General features: G+C 47.1%; 1 protein-coding gene across 4 annotated transcripts in view; it reads left to right on the forward strand.

Moving 5' to 3' along the window:
- Positions 1–5,094: 5,094 nt before the first annotated feature.
- The window catches only part of LOC119974214 (transmembrane 6 superfamily member 1-like), a 148,094-nt gene continuing 131,414 nt past the window's right edge, over positions 5,095–21,774 (forward strand). For 2 of the 4 annotated variants that reach the window (XM_038812961.1, XM_038812960.1), the window contains exons 1-3: positions 5,095–5,574; positions 18,082–18,185; positions 18,311–18,408. In XM_038812961.1, the coding sequence (XP_038668889.1) occupies positions 5,483–5,574; positions 18,082–18,185; positions 18,311–18,408 (294 nt within the window). In that variant the 5' untranslated portion in view covers positions 5,095–5,482. The remainder of the gene's footprint in view (positions 5,575–18,081; positions 18,186–18,310; positions 18,409–21,774) is intronic. The other 2 variants (XM_038812964.1, XM_038812962.1) reach the window with 2 other exon arrangements.

Here is a 21,774-nt window from a genome sequence, read left to right on the forward strand (position 1 = left end):
ATGTTTTTGTTGCGGGCCTCAGGCCTAACTATGTGCGCTAACGACTGCTGGAAAAGAGGGCCCAGGACTTGGAAACGACTGTGGAAGCTGCTACCACGATAGAGGTCTCCTTACGCAGCCTTAACTCGTTCCCCGCAGACCCTGCGACCCAATCATGGGCCCCCGATCAGCGACTCCCCCAGGCTTGTGCTACGCGGCCGCCCAGCCACCATGCTGCCCCAGCCAGCCACTATGCTGTTCCAGCCAGCCACTATGCTGCTCCAGCCTGCCATTTCTGCGGCCAGAACCAGCACCTGCGGCAGCACTGCCCAGCCCGCAACGCGACCTGCAGCAGCTGCGGGCGAAAAGGCCATTACGCAAGAGTGTGCCTCGCAAAAAGGGCCCCAGCTTCCAACTCCCCAGCGACTCGCAGTAATCGCTCCCCTCACTCGCAGGCCCGCGGGGACCGAAACGCTGTGGCCTATGCCCCGACTCCGCCCCATCCAGCCACGTGCGATCCATGGGGGCCGCCATCTTGGAAAACCTCCACCACGCGGCCGGCCACGTGCGGCTCATGGGGGCCGCCATCTTGGACGCCATCTTCCTCGCCGCCCGCCACTTGCGATCCACGGGCCCGATCGGCATCTCCGCGCTCGGACAATTCTGCAGAGGAATTCGAATTCGACTATGAACTCAGAGGGCAGTCATCACGGGGCCACTCCAGCACAGCTGATCGAGCCGCCGACTACCCGCAACTCAGCGCAGAACTCAGAGGGCAGTCATCACGGGGCCACTCCAGCACAGCTGATCGAGCCGCCGACTACCCGCATCTCAGCGCGGTCACCCTGGACCAATCACGACCAAAGAATCTAAGAAATTCGATGGCAGAGGTCCATATCAACGGGTACAAAACGCCATGCCTCTTCGACTCCGGGAGCACAGAGAACTTCATACATCCAGACCTGGTAAGACGCTGTTCGCTCCCCGTTTTCCCCGTGCAGCAAACTATCTCGCTCACTTCAGGCTCCCATTCGGTCCAGATACAGGGGCGCACCACCGCGACACTCACAATCCGAGGCGCTAGCTACTCGAAATTCAAATTCTACGTTTTGCCCGAACTCTGCGCGCCACTCTTATTAGGCCTAGACTTCCAATGCAACCTCAAGAGACTCATCCTCAGCTTCGGAGGGCCCCTGCCCCCACTCACGATCTGTAGCCTCGATACGCTGCGAATCCTCTCTTTGCCAATCTCACTAAGGACTGTAAATCCGTAGCCACTCGTAGCAGGCGGTATAGCCTGCAGGATAGGGTATTTGTCAGAGCAGAGGTCTGAAGGCTACTCAGTGAGGGGGTTATAGAGGCCAGCAATAGTTCCTGGAGAGCTCAGGTGGTGGTCGTTAAGACCGGGGAAAAATTCCGTATGGTGGTCGACTACAGTCAGATCATAAATAGATTTACGCTCCTCGACGCGTATCCCCTCCCCAGGATTGCAGACATGGTAAACCAGATCGCCCAGTACCGGCTCTTTTCCACGGTGGATCTGAAGTCTGCATACCACCAGCTCCCAATCCGCCTGGAGGACTGCCACTACACGGCATTCGAGGCCGATGGCCGCCTCTTCCATTTCCTCCGGGTCCCTTTCGGCGTCACTAATGGGGTCTCGGTGTTCCAACGAGCAATGGACCGAATGGTGGACCAGTACGGGCTGCGGGCCACGTTTCTGTACTTGGACAGTGTCACCATCTGCGGCTATGACCAGTAGGACCACGACACCAACCTCCACCGTTTTCTCCAGACAGCAGAGAAACTGAACCTCACGTACAACAAGGAGAAATGCGTTTTCCGCACAACCAGACTAGCCATCCTCGGCTATGTCGTGGAAAACGGAGTCCTGGGCCCAGACCCGGACTTTATGCGCCCCCTCTTACTACTCCCTCCTCCTCATTGTCCCAAGGCCCTCAAACGGTGCTTGGGATTTGTCCAGTGGGTCCCTCAATATGCGGACAAAGCCCGCCCACTCTTTAGGACCACACGATTCCCCCTGTCAGCCGAGGCACGCCAAGCCTTCGACGGCATCAAGGAGGACATCGCCAAAGCGGCCATGCGGGCGGTGGATGAATCCACCCCATTTCAGGTAGAGAGCGACTCCTCAGAGGTAGCTCTTGCAGCCACATTAAATCAGGCAGGGAGACCGGTTGCATTTTTCTCCCATACCCTCTCCGCTTCAGAACTCCGACACTCCTCAGTCGAGAAAGAAGCACAAGCCATTGTGGAGGCTATCCGTCACTGGAGGCACTACCTCGCAGGTAGTAGGTTCACCCTCATCACCGACCAAAGATCGATTGCCTTCATGTTCGACAACTCACAAAGGGGCAAAATAAAAAACGACAAAATTCTGAGGTGGAGGATCGAACTCTCCACCTACAATTACGATATCAAATATCGACCCGGGAAGCTCAACGAGCCTCCGGATGCCCTATCCCGCGGTACATGCACCAGCGCACAGATTGACCGATTGAAAGTCATCCACAATGACCTCTGCCACCCGGGAGTCACCCAGCTCGCCCACTACATCAGGGCCTGAAACCTGCCTTTCTCCAACGAGGAGGTAAAAGCGGTCACCAGAGACTGCCCGATCTGTGTGGAGTGCAAACTGCACTTCTATAGACCAGACAGGGCCCACCTGGTCAAGGCTTCTAGGCCCTTTGAACGCCTCGCGATTGATTTCAAAGGGCCAATCACCTCAACTAACAAGAACGTTTACTTCCTAAACGTCGTAGACGAGTTCTCCCATTTCCCATTCGCTATCCTGTGGCCCGACATGACCTCCCACACAGTCATTAGGGCCCTGCATAGCATCTTCTCCGTTTGGTTTCCCCAGCTACGTACACAGCGACCGGGGTTCGTCCTTCATGAGCGACGAGCTGCGTCAGTACCTGCTCGACAAGGGCATTGCCTCGAGCAGGACTACCAGCTACAACCCCAGGGGGAACGGGCAGGTGGAAAGGGAGAACACGACGGTCTGGAAGACCATCCTACTGACCCTCCGGTCTAGAAAGCTCCAAGTCTCCCAGTGGCAGGAAGTCCTCCCAGATGCGCTCCACATTATTAGGTCCCTTTTGTGTACGGCGACCAACCAGACCCCTCACGAGAGGCTCTTCATTTTTCCCAGGGGAACTACCACGGGGGTCTCACCTCCGGCATGGCTGAGGACGCCGGGCCCCGTACTTCTGAGGAAACACGTCAGGGTGCACAAAACCGACCCCCTTGTTGAAAAGGTGCGCCTGCTCCACTCCAACCCCCAGTACGCATTCGTCGAGTTCCCTGATGGCCGTCAGGACACAGTATCCCTCCGGGATCTGGCACCCGCCGGATCCAGCGCCCCCTCTACCCCCACAGAAGGACCTTTCACCCTACACCCCATGCTGCCGCCCCCTTGCGCTCCCGAGCCTACGAGCTCGCTCCACCAGTTCCGCGCCCCCGCGCCGGCCAGCCCCCAGCGCCCCCAGTCGAACCAGGAGAGTATGAAGCTCGGATACAACCCTCCCTGGAGTCCGCCATCGTACCCCAGCACACAACACCCATCCAGCCACCGTAAGAGGCTGCAACCCCGGTGCTCCGCAGATCACAGCGGACAATTCGACCACCGGACAGACTGACTTTATAGACCACCACCCCAGCCGGACTTGATTTTTTTGCAGGGGATGAATGTGGTGAATGTAATAGATAGATGTATATCGTGGCTCTGCACAACATCGAGGGCCGAAGGGCCTGTTCTGTGCTGTACTGTTCTATGTTCTATATATGTTAATGCACACTGTCTTTGTAAACGCAGTAGCGCTATCCTACCACTAGGGGGAGTAGCACTGGGAGCACTCAGGAACATGTATTGGGCTCCACCCTTGGCTCTGTCCATGACTCCTCCCCCTAGTGCAGCTGTATAAATACCCTTGTCCAGAGTCAGCCTGAGTTCACTACGAGTTCATCAACGGGTAACAGGCTGGCTCTGAAGTAAGTCGATTAAAGCCTAGATTCACATCGGAAACACGTGTCTGGTGAATTGATGGTTCCATCACGCACCACCAATCACTTTTTGTATAGATTCTGCGACCCTCCAAGGTTGACATTTTCGGGCTGTCGGTCGTCCATGATTAGGCTGGAGTCTTCAGGAATTCAAGATCAATCTTCAGGACACTCCTGAGTGTGACCCCGGAGAAACAAAATCATCAAGGCATTAAAAAAGTTTTTTTTTAAATTACTTTTGTTTGAACACTTTTCTTTACCAGATGTAAAAATATTGAAAATGTGGGATGACTTATCTTTCCCACATTTGTCCTTAAAATCAGTGCTGAGGCGTACAGGGGGTGATGTTAAGAAGTTCTACTTCCCTCAAAAGGGTAGCGAAAATCTGGATCTCTCTGCTCCAAAAAGCTGTTGAGGCGAATTAGACTGATAAAGAGTTTTGTCAGGTTAGGCATTAAATGATCTGGCACCAAAAGCACTTCAACATAGTTCAGGCATGAGGGAACGGCTTCACTGAGCTGAACGGTCTACTGCTCTTACGAAAATTTAAATTATTGCCTTCTGATTGGTCCGATTCCTCGAGTATTTTTGCTATTTGAAACGTCTTTCCACTTGGGAGAAAACAACATTACCAATTAAATTCAGGACTGTACGTACATGTGTCACATGTGACTTGCCAACATGCTTTCCCCTCACTGCCATCTCACCCGGAAACTTGGGACATCCATAAAATGTTTTTTTAAATTAAGGGATAGACAATTAGAGGCCGAATGATGTGGTCGCTTTGCTCGACCTGGTCAACGTGGTCACAGGAAGGAGAGATTGAGCCAATTTTAGCTTTAACGTTTAGAATGGTTGCAATCTGCAAAGGTTGATGACGATGGTGGCGCCACGTACAGATTCTACCCACAAAAAAATTAAAGACATGCAAAATCTCACAATGCTTTTTCACCCTAGTAACTATGCTTTGCAACAAAACGCACACACAAACACACACGCCCAGCTGACAGAATAAGCCAAATGTTTCCAGTGTGTGTTAGCAGCTTGCCCGGGCTACAATTGACAGCTGGACGATGTGCTGACGTTAGGCGCGTGGAGACCTGCCCAGAACCTACAGCTGGAATATGATTGTGCGCTGGGATCAGAGCCAGCAAGCAGCCAGCCAGTCAGTCCTCTTGTGTGTTTTTGGAGTCACAGCCTCCATCCCCACAGGAGAAACGGGTCCCCAACACAACTGCTGCGCTTTCATCATTATTAACACTGTAACAATCCCGCTGCTTGAAGCTGAGTGAGAGACTAAGGGAGGGGGGAGAGAGGAAGTTGCAGCTCAATCTTTGGAAGGAGCAATACTGGCTTCCCCTTTGTGATAACCTTGACAGGAGCCAGAGAGAGAGGACACAGGAGTTCCACATCACTGATTCGCAGTTTTGCTGAAATAACCAAGTGACGTCTAATAATAATTCCAATTTCAACAACAACAATGACTGCTTCCTCTGCCACCAGGGCCTTTGTGTTATCACTCGTGTCAATCCCAGTGACCTCCCTGTTTAATTTCTTCTCCACAAACATCAGGTAAGTCAGTCGGTGCTGATGTTCCAGGTCGTCCTTGATCTGTCCGTGCCTGTGCTGCGTTCCAAGTGCAGCAACAATTGGGGAATTCGTGCTGCTGTTTAAAAGTATATGAAAGTCGCGGGTGCAGGAGGGGCGGGTAGTGTTCAGCATTGTTCAAGCAGCACTGGAAGCTGGCAACTAGGCAGTTCGCCTTCTGTCCCTGGCCATCTGGGCTGGCACTTGTAATCTGTCTTCCATTAAGTGTCAGACTAGACCAAAATAAGCTTGCTTCATATTTTCTTTTGCATTAAGCTACCTTTATTTTTTTTAAAAATCTGATTAGTCTGTAAAATATTCCTCCTGCTATATTAAGAGTTGCTGCATGTTGGAACTTGGGGTCTGCATTCTATGTGACAGACATACACCTATATCTGGATTATTGCATCATTAGTATAATGCTGTTTTACTTTAGGAAAGGCTGTTTTCAGTCCTTTAAAGGCTGATCTGTCTGTGTTTCTTGGATAACCCCTGCAACGTACTGTCACTACTGTAACAGCCTATAAAACATAGAATATTTATGTTGTAAGTAGTCATATCACTAACCTCATTTTGGTTAATCGTGGTATTTGAATTCTAACATTCTTTTTTTAGATCTGCATCGATAACTCTCTCTCCCCCCCTACCTTATGCCCTAGTTTCTGGAACCTTTTCTGTCCCACTTGCCCTCTCTCATATGAGAGGTAAAAGCTCAGGGATGAGTGCTTGCTCTCCGGTGTCGGGGGCAATATTTATCCTGTAAGCAAGCCCACTGAAACAGATTATCTGCTCATTATTTCACTGCTGTGTGTTTGTGGGTGTGGGATCTTGCTGTGCAAATTGGCTGCCCCCTGTTCGGTGTGGGAGAGATGGGTTCATGGGTCATTGGCACCAGTACAGGGGAAAGAGGGAGCTGTTCTGTAGGGACGGGCTCCACTTGAATCATGCTGGGACCAAAGTCCTGGCAAATCGAGTAACCAGAGCTGTAGTTGGGCTTTAAACTAAATAGTGTGTACCTGGGGTGGGAATGAGGGTTCAATTGCATGGAAGTTTAAAAAATCAAAATGTAAGGAGAAGGTAAGAGTACAGGTCATTGACGAGGCTAATTGTTACCACAAAATGAAAGGAAGGGACAGAGTGTGTTAATGTCATTTAACACAAGGGTTCAAGAGTAGGGAAAATTAATAGTCACACAAACTTAAGTGTTTTGTATCTGAATGCATGTAGCATTTGGAATAAGTCTAATGAGTTAACAATGCAAATAGAGATAAAGGGGTATGATTTGGTGGCGAGTACTGAGGCATGGTTACAAGGAGACCCAGGTCTGGATGTTGAATATCCAAGGGTACTCAGTCTTTCGGAAGGATAGACAGAAAGGAAAATGAGGTGATGTCGTTTTGCTAGTAAAGAAAGGGATCAAGCTGTAGCGAGAAATGATATTGGCACTGGAGATCAAGACGTGGTATCAGACTGGGTAGAAGTAAGGACGAGCAAGGGAAAGAAATCCCTGGTGGGAGAAATCTGTAGGTCCCCAATAGTGGTTCCACAGTATAAACCAGGAAATACTGCAGACATGTAAGAAAGGTACGACAATAATCATGGTGATTTCAATATGCATAGACTGGATTCATCAAATTGACAAGGATATCTTCGACGGAGAGTTCATTCAGTGTATTAGAGATTGTTTATTGGAATAATATGTTGTTGAACCAACCAGGATTTTGGATTTATTGCTTTGCAATGAGATGGGATTAAATAATGATCTTGTAGCAAAGGGTCCATGAGGGAAGAGTGATCATTGAATGCTTGAATTTTAAATTCAGTTCAAGGGCAATAAACCTGAGACTTACACTAATGTTCTGGTGTTAATGTAATTACATAGGCATGCGGACAGATTTGGCCTTAGTGGCCTGGGAAGAAAGACTAAAAGGTAGGACAATTGATGATCAATGGCAGGCATTTAAGGAGATATTCAATTCTTCCCAACTAAAATATATTCCAGAGAGAAAGAAAGATTGTAAGAGGGGAAAATGCATCCATGGTTAGCAAGGAGGTTAAATATAACATAAACACAAAAACTAAAGCATGCCAGATTGCAAAGGTCAGTGGCAGGCTGGAGGATTGGGAAACCTTTTTAAAGACCAACAGGGGGTGACTAAAAAAGTAGTAAAAAGAGAAATGATAAATTATGATAGAAATCTAGGGCAAAATGTAAAAATGGATAGGAAAAGATTCTGTAAGTATATAAATATATAAATAGGATGAGAGTAGCTGAAATCAATGTTAGCCCTTTAGAGAATAGGACTGGGGAGCAAAAATGTTGCTCGAGCTTTTAAAAATCTCACTTAAATTGCAGAAGCACAAAGTTCAATTTGGAGGGTGTTCTAAGGAGTTTGCTCCATAAACGTCTCTGCCTATTCACCTTTGTCTTATCCCTTGCTCTCTCAAAGCTACCTTTTTGACCCAACTATTGGTCACTTGTCCCTACTCCTTTGTGACTTAATGTCAAAGGCACCACCTTCAGAACAGACAGGCAGTTGAAGGGGACAAAATGATGTTTCAATTCATTAATTGGAGAATATGGAGTTTAAAGTGTGGAGAGTTGAATTCTTACAAACCCAATCCTCAAACGTAGCCCAGTAGTGTAAGGAAATCACTTGATTGCACAAGCTCTTCATTTTGAAAGCAGGCTCAAATTCAGTCGACAGTTCACAAACACCAGTGCAGTACTGAGCGAGTGTTGCATTATCAAAGGTACACCACAATGATTATTGTTAGTCATGACATGATTCCAAGCAGCGGGTTGCATGGTTTCTGAAACAATCTTCATTCATCACGTTGTATGATAATCAATAGTGAGGAAGAGGTTTGGAGTCAAAAGGTCCCTGCACGTTGCAGCTGTGATGCATGAATCAACTTAAAAGATGTTGTTGACAATTATATTGCCAATGATACTATTCATGGGAAGCACTTTGAGATATTTTATTATATTAAAGGCACTGTATAAATGTAAGCTGCTGTTTGTTGTCTTAAAAAGTGCTGAGGGTGAACATTCCCAGTCTTCACCTGCTGTATCGCTCTAATTTTGACAAAACATTTAAGTTAAATATGTTGCCGCAGTTTGTGCTGCCCTTCTGCCAAAGGAATGCCAGCTGAATGCGAAAGGCATTGGAGAATGTCCTAGTCTTCGACTTGGATGCTTGAAGAAAAGTCCAGCCATTGTACAACCAGTGTACATCGGAACATAGGAGCAGGGGAGGCCATTCTGTCCATCGAGCCTGCTCTGCCATTCAGTCTGATTATGGCCCATCGTTCACTTCAATGTCTTTTCCCCACACTGTCCCCATATCCCATTCCACCACTGATATTTAGAAATCTGCCAATCTCTGCTTTAAACACGCTCTATGACTGAACTCTCACAACCCTTTGGGGTAGAGAATTCTGAAGATTCACAGCCCTCTGAGGAAAAGGATTTCTCCTCATCTCTGTCCTAAGTGGCTTCCCCCTTATTTTGAAATTGTGGTCCCTGGTTCTAGACTTCCCAACCAGGGAAAACATCTGACCTGCATCTACCCTGTCTATCCCTTTAATTATTTTCAATGTGATCACCTCTCATTCTTCGGAACTCTTGAGAATACAGGCCCAATTTCCCCACTCGCTCTTCATTAGACAGTCCCGCCATCCTGGTAACAAGTCTGATAAATCTTCATTACTCCCCCTCTATGGAAATAATATCCTCTCTTAGGTAAGGGAACCAAAACTGCACACAGTGCTCCAGGTGCATTCTAACCAAGGTTCTATACGATTGAAACACGACTTTGCTAATCCTGTACTCCAATCCTCTTGTGATAAAGGGCAACATACCATGAGCATTCCGAATAGCTTACTGCAGCTAAATGTCAGTCTTCAGTGACTTATGGACAAGGATACCCAGGTCCCTTTGTACATCGACACTTTCTGATCTTTTACCATTTAGGAAATACTCCGCACTTCTGTTCCTCCTATCGAAGTGGATAAACTCACATTTTTTCATTTGAAGCCAGCTTTGCATCTTCCTCGCAACACACATTCCCACCTAGCTTTGTATCATCTGCGAACTTGGAAATATTACATTTGGTCCCCACATCCAAATCATTGATAAATATTGGGCGGGTTTCTCCCATCGGGCGGCTAAGTGTCGACGCTGGCGTAAAAACGGGAGTGTTTTACACCAGCATCGGCGCCCGTTCCGGGACCCCATTCTCCGGCCCACTGGGGGCTAGCATGGCGCTGGAGCTGCCCACGCTGCTCCAGCTGCCGATCCCGGCGTGAACCCAGCGCCGCGGGGTCTGCGCATGCACAGTTGGGCCGGCGCCACTAGCGCATGCACAGTGGCCTTCATCCTCGCGCCAAACAGGATGGTCTTCACCTGAACCAGAGGGGTACCAATATCCTGGGAGGGAGATTTGCTAGTGCTCTTCGGGGGGGTTTAAACTAATTCAGCAGGGGGATGGGAACCTAAATTGTAGACCCAGTGTACAGGATGTTGAGAGTAGTGAGGTCAGGGATAGGGTTAAAAGTTCGAAAGAGGGCACCGGCAAGCAGGACGCTGGTTTGAAGTGTGTCTATTTCAACGCCAGGAGCATCCGGAATAAGGTGGGTGAGCTTGCAGCATGGGTTGGTACCTGGAATCTCGATGTTGTGGCGATTTCAGAGACATGGGTAGAGCAGGGACAGGAATGGTTGTTGCAGGTTCCAGGATTTAGATGTTTCTGTAAGAACAGAGAAGATGGTAAAAGAGGGGGGGGTGTGGCATTGTTAATCAAGGAAAGTATTACGGCGGTAGAAAGGACGCTTGAGGACTCGTCTACTGAGGCAGTATGGGCCGAGGTTAGGAACAGTAGAGGAGAGGTCACCCTGCTGGGAGTTGTCTATAGACCTCCGAATAGTCCCAGAGATGTAGAGGAAAGGATTGCAAAGATGATTCTTGACAGGAGCGAGAGTAACAGGGTAGTTGTTATGGGGGACTTTAACTTTCCAAATATTGACTGGAAATACTATAGTTCGAGTACTATAGATGGGTCAGTTTTTGTGCAGTGTGTGCAGGAGGGTTTTCTGACACAGTATGTAGACAGGCCAACAAGGGGCGAGGCCACATTGGATTTGGTACTGGGTAATGAACCCGGCCAGGTGTTAGATTTAGATGTAGGTGAGCACTTTGGTGATAGTGATCACAACTCGGTTATGTTTACTTTAGCAATGGGCAGGGATAGGTATATACCACAAGGCAAGAATTATAGCTGGGGGAAAGGCAATTATGATGCTATTCGGCAAGATTTAGGAGGTATAGGATGGGGAAGGAAACTGCAGGGGATGGGTACAATCGAAATGTGGAGCTTTTTCAAGGAACAGCTACTGCGTGTCCTTGATAAGTATGTACCTGTCAGGCAGGGAGGAAGTTGTCGAGCAAGGGAGCCGTGGTTTACTAAGGAAGTTGAAGCACTTGTCAAGAGGAAGAAGAAGGCTTATGTTAGGATGAGACATGAAGGCTCAGTTAGGGCACTTGAGAGTTACAAGTTAGCCAGGAAGGACCTAAAGGGAGAGTTAAGAAGAGTGAGGAGAGGACACGAAAAGTCGTTGGCGGATAGGATCAAGGAAAACCCTAAGGCTTTCTATAGGTATATCAGGAACAAAAGAATGACTCGAGTAAGATTAGGGCCAATCAAGGATAGTAGTGGAAAGTTGTGTGTGGAATCAGAGGAGATAGGGGAAGCATTAAATGGATATTTTTCGTCAGTGTTTACACTGGAGAAAGACAATGTTGTCGAGGAGAACACTCAGGTTCAGTCGACCAGGCTAGATGGAATTGAGGTTCAAAAGGAGGAGGTGTTAGCAATTTTAGAAAATGTCAAAATAGACAAGTCCCCTGGGCCAGATGGGATTTATCCTAGGATTCTCTGGGAAGCCAGGGAGGAGATTGCTGAGCCTTTGTCCTTGATCTTTATGTCGTCTTTGTCGACAGGAATAGTGCCGGAAGACTGGAGGATAGCAAATGTTGTCCCCTTGTTCAAGAAGGGGAGTAGAGACAACCCTGGTAATTATAGACCTGTGAGCCTTACTTCGGTTGTGGGTAAAATGTTGGAAAAGGTTATAAGAGATAGGGTTTATAATCATCTTGAAAAGAACAAGTTGATTAGCGATACTCAACACGGTTTTGTGAAGGGTAGGTCATGTCTCACAAACCTTATTGAGTTTTTTGAGAAGGTGACCAAACAGGTGGATCAGGGTAAAGCTGTTGATGTGGTGTATATGGATTTCAGTAAGGCGTTTGATAAGGTTCCCCACGGTAGGCTATTGCAGAAAATAAGGAAGTATGGAATTGAAGGTGATTTAGCGGTTTGGATCAGTAATTGGCTAGCTGAAAGAAGACAGAGGGTGGTGGTTGATGGCAAATGTTCATCCTGGAGTTCAGTTACTAGTGGTGTACCGCAAGGATCTGTTTTGGGGCCACTGCTGTTTGTAATTTTTATAAATGACCTGGAAGAGGGTGTAGAAGGATGGGTTAGTAAATTTGCAGATGACACGAAGGTCGGTGGAGTTGTGGATAGTGCTGAAGGATGTTATAGGATACAGAGGGACATAGATAAGCTGCAGAACTGGGCTGAGAGGTGGCAGATGGAGTTTAATGCGGAAAAGTGTGAGGTGGTTCACTTTGGAAGGAGTAACAGGAATGCAGAGTACTGGGCTAATGGCAAGATTCTTGGTAGTGTAGATGAACAGAGAGATCTCGGCATCCAGGTACATAAATCCCTGAAAGTTGCCACCCAGGTTAATAGGGCTGTTAAGAAGGCATATGGTGTGCTAGCCTTTATAAGCAGGGGGATTGAGTTTCGGAACCACAAGGTCATGCTGCAGCTGTACATAACTCTGGTGCGGCCACACCTGGAGTACTGCGTGCAGTTCTGGTCACCACATTATAGGAAGGATGTGGAAGCTTTGGAAAGGGTTCAGAGGAGATTTACTAGGATGTTGCCTGGTATGGAGGGAAGGTCTTACGAGGAAAGGCTCAGGGAATTGAGGTTGTTTTCGTTAGAGAGGAGAAGGCTGAGAGGTGACTTAATAGAGACATATAAGATAGTCAGAGGGTTAGATAGGGTGGACAGTGAGAGTCTTTTTCCTCGGATGGTGATGACCAACACGAGGGGACATAGCTTTAAATTGAGGGGTGAGAGATATAGGACAGATGTCAGAGGCAGTTTCTTTACTCAGAGAGTAGTAGGGGTGTGGAACGCCCTGCCTGCAATAGTAGTAGATTCGCCAACTTTAAGGGTATTTAAGTGGTCACTGGATAGACATATGGATGAAAATGGAATAGTGTAGGTCAGATAGGCTTCAGATGGTTTCACAGGTCGGCGCAACATCGAGGGCCGAAGGGCCCGCACTGCGCTGTAGTGTTCTATGTTCTATGTTCTATAGCCCCAATGCCAAATGGCGCAGGGTACAGGAGCCGGCACGGAGGAAAGGAGGCCCCCAGCCAGAGAAGCCGGCCCGCCGATCGGTAGGCCTCGATAGCGAGCCAAGCCACTATGGAGGCCCCCCCCAACCCCTGGGGTTGGACCCCTCTTCCCCACCACAGGCCGCCCACGGACCCTTCAACGCTGAGGTTCCGCTGGCTCAGAGGATGTTAGAATGGCGCCGGTGAGACTCAGATTTTTTGTGACGGCCGCTCGGCCCATCCGGGCCGGAGAATTGGCGCGCCGGCCGGGGTCGGAGAATCGGCACATACCCCGATTGACGCCGCTCTGTGGAGAATTGCGTCCTGGCGTTGGGGCGATTCGCGCGGGGCGGCGCCGATTCTCCGACCTGGCAGGGGGTCGGAGAATTCCACCCATTGTGTCTCAAGTACCAATCCTTGTGGTACCCCACCAGTTACAGCCTGCCAACGTGAGAATGACCTGTTTATTCCTACTCTCTGTCTTCTGTTTGTTAACATGTCCTTAATCCATGCCAGTATATTATCTCCTATCCCACGAGCTTTAATTTTGCTAATTAACCTCCTGCGGCGGATTTTATCAAAGGCGTTCCATAGGTCCAAGCACATTATGTCCATCGGCTCCCCTATATCCCCTATATCCCCTATATCCCCTATGTTAGCAACATCCTCAAAAACCCCACAAGTTCGTCAAACATGATTTTCCATTCATAAATCCATGTTGACTACGCCCAATGAGGTCATCATTATTTGAGTGTTGATTTATCACATCCTTTATAACAGATTCCAACATTTTCCCTGCGACTGATGTAAGGCTAAGAGGTCTGTAGTCCCCTGTTTTCTCTCTTCCTCCCTTCTTAAATAGTGGGATTTGTTACCTTCCAATCTGCAGGAGCCATTCCAGAATCTACAGAATTTTGGAAGACGATCACCAATCATAGAAATCCTACAGTGCAGAAGGAGGCCATTCAGTCCATCGAGTCTGCACCAACCCTCCAAAAGAGCACCCTACCTAGGCCTAATCCTCCACCCTATCCCCGCAACCCCATCTAATCTTCGAGCACTTAGTGGCAATTCAGCATGGTCAGTCTACCTAACCTGCACATCTTTGGACAGTGGGAGAAACCGGAGTACCCAGAGGAAACCCATGCAGACAGCGGGAGAACTAGCAAACTCTACACGGGCAGTCTCCTGAGGTCAGTATTGAACCCGGGTCCCTGGCACTGTGAGGCAGCAGTGCTAACCTCAAGCTACTATCCTCCACTGTCACAATGCATCCAATAACTCTACAGCATACTATTTCAGTACTTTGGGATGTAGAGCATCAGGTTCCGGAGACATCAATCATTTAATTTTTCCCAGTAATGTTTTCAATACAACCTGCTTACTAATACTAATTTCTTTCAATTCTTCATTCTCCCTATTTCCTTGGATGAAATGAAATGAAATGAAAATCGCTTATTGTCACGAGTAGGCTTCAATGAAGTTACTGTGAAAAGCCCCTAGTCGCCACATTCCGGCGCCTGTCCGGGGAGGCTGGTACAGGAATCACTAATTCTCGGAGATTCCTTTATCTCCCTCAGTGAAGACAGACTCATAGTAATCATTTAACCTCTCTACCATTTCTCTGTTCTCCATTACAAATTCGCCCGACTCTGCCTGTAATAGGTCACATTTGTCTTAGCCAAATATTCCCCTTTTTGCATACCTATCAAGCTTTTGCAGTCTATTTTGATGTTTTTTGCTAGTTTACATTCATGTTCTTGTCTCCCTTTCTGTATCAATTTCCTGGTCCTGCTTTGCTGTATTTTAAAATCCTCCTCATCCTCAGGTTTATTACTATTTCAGACAACTTTATAAGCATTTTCTTCTAATCTTACGCAATCTTTAACTTCCTTTGTTAACCACAACTGACTGACTTTTTGGCGGGTTTTGTGCCTTGAAGGAATGTATAATTGCTGTAAACTATGCAATAATTATTCAAAGAAGTTGCTTTTGTACCGTCATTCCTTTTAGTGCATTTTCTCAATCCACCGCAGCCAATGTTCCCCTCATATCTTCCTTTGTTCAAACCTAGCACCATGGCTTTAGATTAAATTACTTCATTTTCAAACATTATGTAAAATTCTATCATATTGGATTGGATTGTGACGTGTAGCGAGGTACAGTGAAATGTACTATTGTGCGTACAGTCCAAACAGATAATTCCATACGTGAAAAGAAACATAGGACATACATTAATGCACAATATAAATACATAGGCACAGGCAATGAGTGAGGATAGGGAGTGCCATACTACTCATGAGTCTGGTAACAGCAGGGCAGAAGCTGTTTTTGAACCTGTGAGTGCTTGTTTTCAAATTTTGTATCTCCTGCCTGGTGGAAGAAGTTGGAAGAGTGAATAAGCCGGGTGGGAGGGGTCTTTGATTATGCTGCCTGCTTTCCCAAGGCAGACAGGTTTAGACAGAGTCAATGGATGGGAGGCGGGTTCGCGGGACGCACTGTGCTGTGTTCACGACTCTCTGCAGTCACTCATTCCTAAAGGTTCTTTTCCAACAGGTTATAATAATAATAATTTGTATTAGTGCCATAAGTAGGCTTACATTAACACTGCAATGAAGTTACTGTGAAAATCCCCTGTTCGTCACACTGCAATGCCTGTTCGAGTACACTGAGGAAGAATTTAGAATGTCCAATTCACCTAACAAGCACGTCTTTCAGTATCTGTGGGAGGAAACTGGAGCACCTGGAGGAAACCCCGCAGACACGGGGAGAACGTGCAAACTCTATACAGACAGTGGCCCAAACCGGGAATTAAACCCAGGGCAAAGAACAAAGAACAAAGAATAGTACAGCACAAGAACAGGCCCTTCGGCCCTCCAGGCCTGCGGTGACCATGCTGCCCGTCTAAAGTAAAATCTTATACACTTCCAGGGTCCGTTTCCCTCTATTCCCATCCTATTCATGTATTTGTCCAGATGCCCCTTAAACGTCACTATCGTCCCTGCTTCCACCACCTCCTCCGGCAGCGAGTTCCAGGTACCCACTACCATCTGTGTAAAAAAAACTTGCCTCGCACATCTCCTCTAAACCTTGCCCCTCGCACCTTAAACCTCTGCCCCCTAGTAATTGACCCCTCTGCCCGGGAAAAAGTCTCTGACTATCCACTTTGTCTATGCCCCTCATAATTTTGTAGACCTCTATCAGGTCGCCCCTCAGCCTTCTTTGTTCCAGCGAGAAGACCTTGGCGCTGTGAAGCAACAGTGCTAACCACTGTATGTGCTGTGGGATCTTTTACATACACCTAAGAGGGCAGTTGGGCCTTGCTTTAGTTTCTTATGCAAAAGAAAACACCTCCAGTAATGAAAGTAATGAAGCACTTGCTCAGTCTTGCACTGAAGTTTGTGAACTGTGAACAGAATTAAAGCCTGATTTCCAAATGAAGGGCCTGTGTAATCAAATGATGCAAACTTGTTTCCATTTCCCAACACTGCTGGACTACATTTAAGGCTTGAGTCTATAAGAATTCAACTCTCCACCAAATCCTCCAATAACTGGATTTATATATCACGGGCTGGATTCTCCGATTCTGAGACAAAGTGGCGACGCCGGCATGGGAACGGTGGCCTTTAACGACTAGACAAATGGCACAAAACAGCCACCGATATCCCGTCTGGTGAGGGCTAGCAGGCACACAGCGTAGAGCACCCAGCTCTAGCTGCCAATACGGCTGGAGAATTGCTGGGACCATGGCTGCGCATGCGCACAGATGAGGCCTGCAGCAGCCGTGGCGTGCAACATGGCACCGGCCGCACGTGGACCCGGCCTACCAAATAGTTCCCCCCTTTGGCCAGGCTCGCCACCCCCGGATCACCCCCCCACCAGTGCCCCAGCCTGTGCCAAAGCCCCCCTGCCCATGGATCGGCTCTCTCCCGGCTGTGACGCCGCTCAACTCAGTCCGCAGCTGCCACATCGAGTTCCCGACAAAATATAGCATGAGAGAACCACACCGTCGGGAACTCGGCCCTTCGGGGGCGGTGCATCGGGGGGGAGGGCCTCAGGCAATGTCCCGAGGCTGTTTATACGGCGTGCGGCATGCTCCTATATTATGTCATTTTGGTGGGTGGAGCATCGCAAAAGCGGCGTCGCCCCCGATTTGGGCGCTAACGTGGATTCTCCGGTCGATCGCCAAATGCGATTTTGGGGTCAGAGACCGGAGAATCCAGCCCATCATATTTTCCCCTTCGGCTGCCTGTCCTGGTATTTTCTGAAGGCTGTGCCTCATGGAGTACAGTCCCCCAGGATGCAGTCCCATGTCATTTTTGATCAGACGTCAGAATGCGGTACTCGCTATCACAAGAATGGTTGGGGAAAATCGCAGAGAAACATTTAAGGGAAGCTGGTTAAACACATGAGGGAGATTGGAATAAACAGTTGCGCTGACAGGGGTAGATAAAGAGGGGTGGGGGGAGTCTTGTGGAGCTGAAGCACCGGTATGGTTCACTGGGTCCCACTGGCCTGTCTGTGGTGTAAATTCTATTAAGTTCTACGTAATACCATAATTTAACTCCCTGAATTTACCATAACCACCATTGGCAGCCATGCTTTCAGTTGTCTAGGCCTGGAACTCTGGGACTCCCTACCTAAAGCCTTCTCCCTCAATTCGGCATTGAGTTCCCATGAATGAGGGCCCCCTCTCAATTCTCCGTTACGAGGCCTCAGGCACGTCTAGAAATGTTTGCTGGATGGCTTTCAGGGGGGACTGTGCAATTTAACTTGCTCCTTGAACCCTGCTTCCTTGATCACACTTTGTCCTCATTTCTGTTTACGTGACTTGATGTAAAATTGTATAACGCTCGTGGGATATTTTGCAATATTAAAGGCACAATATAAATGTGAGTTGTTGTTGAATGATATTATTGCATTTTATTTCAGTACTAGAGGTCAAACGCTTTAACAAAACATCAAATAAAATTAGGCTTTTTAAAAAAACTGGCTGACATTTATTTTTACTTTGGCAGCCCCTGGACAATCCTGATTGTTTCATTGTTGGTCTTGATTTCGGTTGCAATAATTGCATTTTTTCTGGTAAAAAAGAAACCACCAAAGGATCCTTTATTCTACAGTGAGTATTGATGAATTACGGTGAAAATAATCATGTGCAAATCCAATTGATTTGCCTAATTTAATACTTTGAGAAAAGCCTGAAATGGATCCCATGATAATTGTGCACCATTTTCTTCATGGTAGTTTATGCAGTGTTTGCATTTACCAGTGTGGTGGACCTTATTATAGGACTTGAACAAGATGGACTCATTGATGGATTCATGACCCATTACTTGAAAGAGGTAAGCAAAAACGGTGTGAATCCGCTGTGAAAGGTTTTAGGATGAATTTTGACTTGGGCGATACTATGAAGTACACATTTAGACATCTCTGGTGAACATACAAGAACACAAAATCACAAGAGTTAGGAGCAGGAGTAAGTCAATTTTCCTCTCAAGCCATTCGATAAGATCTGATTGTGACCTCAACTTTATTTTTCAGTCTGTTCCACCTTACTGTCAACCCACTTGTCGATCAAAAATCTACCGAACTCATCCTTGACTATAATTAATGGCCAAGTCATTACTGCTGTTTGGGGGAGAAGTATCCATAAACTAACAATCCTCTAATAGAAATGCTCCTCTTTATCTCAGTCATACATTTTAAATTGTATTCCCGAGTTCTTGACTCTCCTACAAGAGGAAATGTTTTCTCAACATCCAGCCTAAGTCTCCTCAGGATTTTGTATGTTTCAAAACGAACACCTCTCAGTTTTTTCTAAGCTCCAATGGGTACAGGCCCAACCTGCTCAACCTACCTGAAAACAAAAATGACAACGATATTTCCTGAAGTCAAAATGACCCGTAGACATTGGGGAAATCAATTTTGTCTGCAGCACAATTCTTCACGAGTAGGTTGAGTTAAAAAAGGATCCCTGTCCTGTGGGAGCACTACTTTGGGAGTGGTGGCTTATGATAGTATAGTGGAGACGAAGTTTAAAAAAGCAAAATGGGTCGCTTAGTAACACAGAACTTGAATATTGCTGAAAACAAAATCCTGTCGAAGCATTTCATCTTGCACTCATCTGGATAGATACACAAATTTGAAAATTCAAAGGGGAAAACAATATATAATGCATGAAAAAAGCTTGGTTGACAGGTGGACTCTGGGGGATACCTACTCTGGTGCATTCTCCATGGCAATGCCTCGACCAGTCAAAGTCCACTTGCCAACCACTCAGCACCCCTTTTCTTGCACAGTATTAATTGTTCCCTTTGACATTTGCATCTGTACTGAGCAGTGCAAGACAAAAAAACCTTGATAGCTTTTCTCTTTTTTTTCAGCAATCCTAAAGCAAAATTACTTATTAAAGATGTAATTGTGTCCCAGTGTCATGTATAATTCTCCCAGCTCTCCCTACTTAAACTGCATTCAATGTGTCAGTTGAGTAGAATCATCTTAAGTTGTAGAAACAAGCTGTTTTCCAATGCTGAGAGGCACCGACTGACAGACTTTCAGGTAATGATGACCTCCAGAAAGTGTTTTCTTCACTGAATCTCGACAGAGGTAACTTGTGTTTACTTTATTCTTTGAGTAACCTTGGGCAGAGATTTTCTTTGTGCTATTTTTAGTGAAATCATAAACCCGTGCGTAAAGATATTTTGCCAGAGATAATGAAGGGAGGAAACCTTTCCTTATTTTTCAAACTCTGTCAGAGAGATCGGCTTTTGCCCAAAGGAGATTGCGGGGGTTTAGGGATTCTACAGAGTGGGGTCTTGATTGCTGGAGGCCTTCAGTGCTGGGTGACAGAGATACACTAATCAGAGGAAAGGAGGTTTTTGGATGGTGCGGTTAGAGGAATTACAAGGCCATGAAGTGATCTAACTATAAGAGAATGAATTTGTGAACTTAAAATGTTCACCGTCCTTCCCCTTCTCTATCCTCCTTTCCATCTCTTCCTCACCATTTTTATGCTCATGGACCCCCACCCACTCCACCCCTCCCCCACCTCTGCCACTGCCACCCATTTGCTATCTCCGAGCCTTTTTCAATCTCTGTGTCTCCAATTTCTCTGCTAAAGATATAATAATAATAGCTTATTGTCACAAGTAAGCTTCAATGAAGTTACTGTGAAAAGTCCCTCGTCACCACATTCCGGCGCCTGTTCGGGGAGGCTGGTACGGGAATTGAATCCGCGCTGCTGGACTTGTTCTGCATTGCAAGTTTAGCCCACTGTGCTAAACCAACCCTGTTTAAAAAAAAATAAGATCTTGATCCGTTTAACATGTTCAGTCACGTTACGGATAGCTTGACCCCAGCGTTTATAGGGAAAGCCGCCCCCTTCACAATGACCTTAGTGAACCCTCGCTTCAGCTGTTTAGGAAGCATTTCTATATAATGAATATTGGTATTTGATAACTTTTGAAGCAGAGGAACAAAAGGCCAGATAGCGTGACTTTGGTAGGATTCCTGCAGCAGGGATCCAACATGGATAAAGTGGGTCAAATGGCCTCCTTCTGCTCTCTAAAACATTTACAGTTACTTTGAATGGAAGCATACTTGTGTCATGTTACTCAGCCTCTTCAGTTTGAATAAACTCTGGTAAATAATAGTTCACCGTGTCCATGTTCATGAACCCTTCTTCAGAAAATAAAACCTGCAGTCAGGAGGTGTCTTCCTGAAGCTGAACTGGGTTAGGTACTCATGAAACAGTTGATGGAGAGATCAATCTCAGCGATACTCCTCTGGTTTCATTCGAACAGTAGGAAGGGAAATTGGGTGTCATTTGCAATTGAATTCTACAATGTAAAATTGGAGCGCAGTTCAACTCTGAAATGAGAAAATAGCTGAAGTAACTTTTCTTTTTTAAGAGGCAATGGTGTACAGCAAATGAAAGTAATGAATTGACCTTTGATTGCTGTTTTCAACGAGATTTATAAATTAAGGAACAAATTAATGCCAGGCTGGTCAGTTGGGTACTGAGTTCCATGCCTCACAGCTCTAGGGACACGGGTTCAATTCCGGCCTCCGGTGACTGTCTGCATGGAGTTTGCACTTTCTCCTCGTGTCTGCGTGGGTTTCCTCCGGGTGCTCTGGTTTCCTCCCACAGTCCAAAGATGTGCAGGTTAGGTGGATTGACCATGTTAAATTGTCCCTTAGTATCCAAAGGATAGGTGGGGTTACTGGGTTACGGGGATACAGTGGAGGAATGGGTTTAAGCTTAAATAGGGTGCTCTTTCCAAGGGCCGGTGCAGACTCGATGGGCTGAATGGCTTCCTTCTGCACTGTGAATTCTATGAATCTATGGATGAGCCACCTCTGATCTCCCCCTTATGAGGCCTCAGGCACATCCGGAAGTGTTTGCTGGGTGGCTTTTGGGAAAACTGTGCAAGCCTCACTGAGTTACCACTAAGTTTTAGTGTGTTCAGGGGTAATTGGCTTTAAGGGGCACATTAATGAGATTAATTGCCTTCCCACCCACAGCCAGAGGGATTGGTGCAGTCTTGTCAACGTTGGGAATCCGAGAGAGGTGTCATAGAATCATGGAATCCCCACAGCGCAGAATTAGGCCATTCGGCCCATCGGGTCTCCACCGAGGTATTCCTGCCTGATTCCCCGCTCCCGCCCCCCATCTGCCATCAGGCTTGCTCTGGTGGGTTGCAATAAAT

The sequence above is a fragment of the Scyliorhinus canicula genome, chromosome 12 (genome assembly GCF_902713615.1).
Source record: "Scyliorhinus canicula chromosome 12, sScyCan1.1, whole genome shotgun sequence".
In the NCBI taxonomy this organism is placed as follows: domain Eukaryota; kingdom Metazoa; phylum Chordata; class Chondrichthyes; order Carcharhiniformes; family Scyliorhinidae; genus Scyliorhinus; species Scyliorhinus canicula.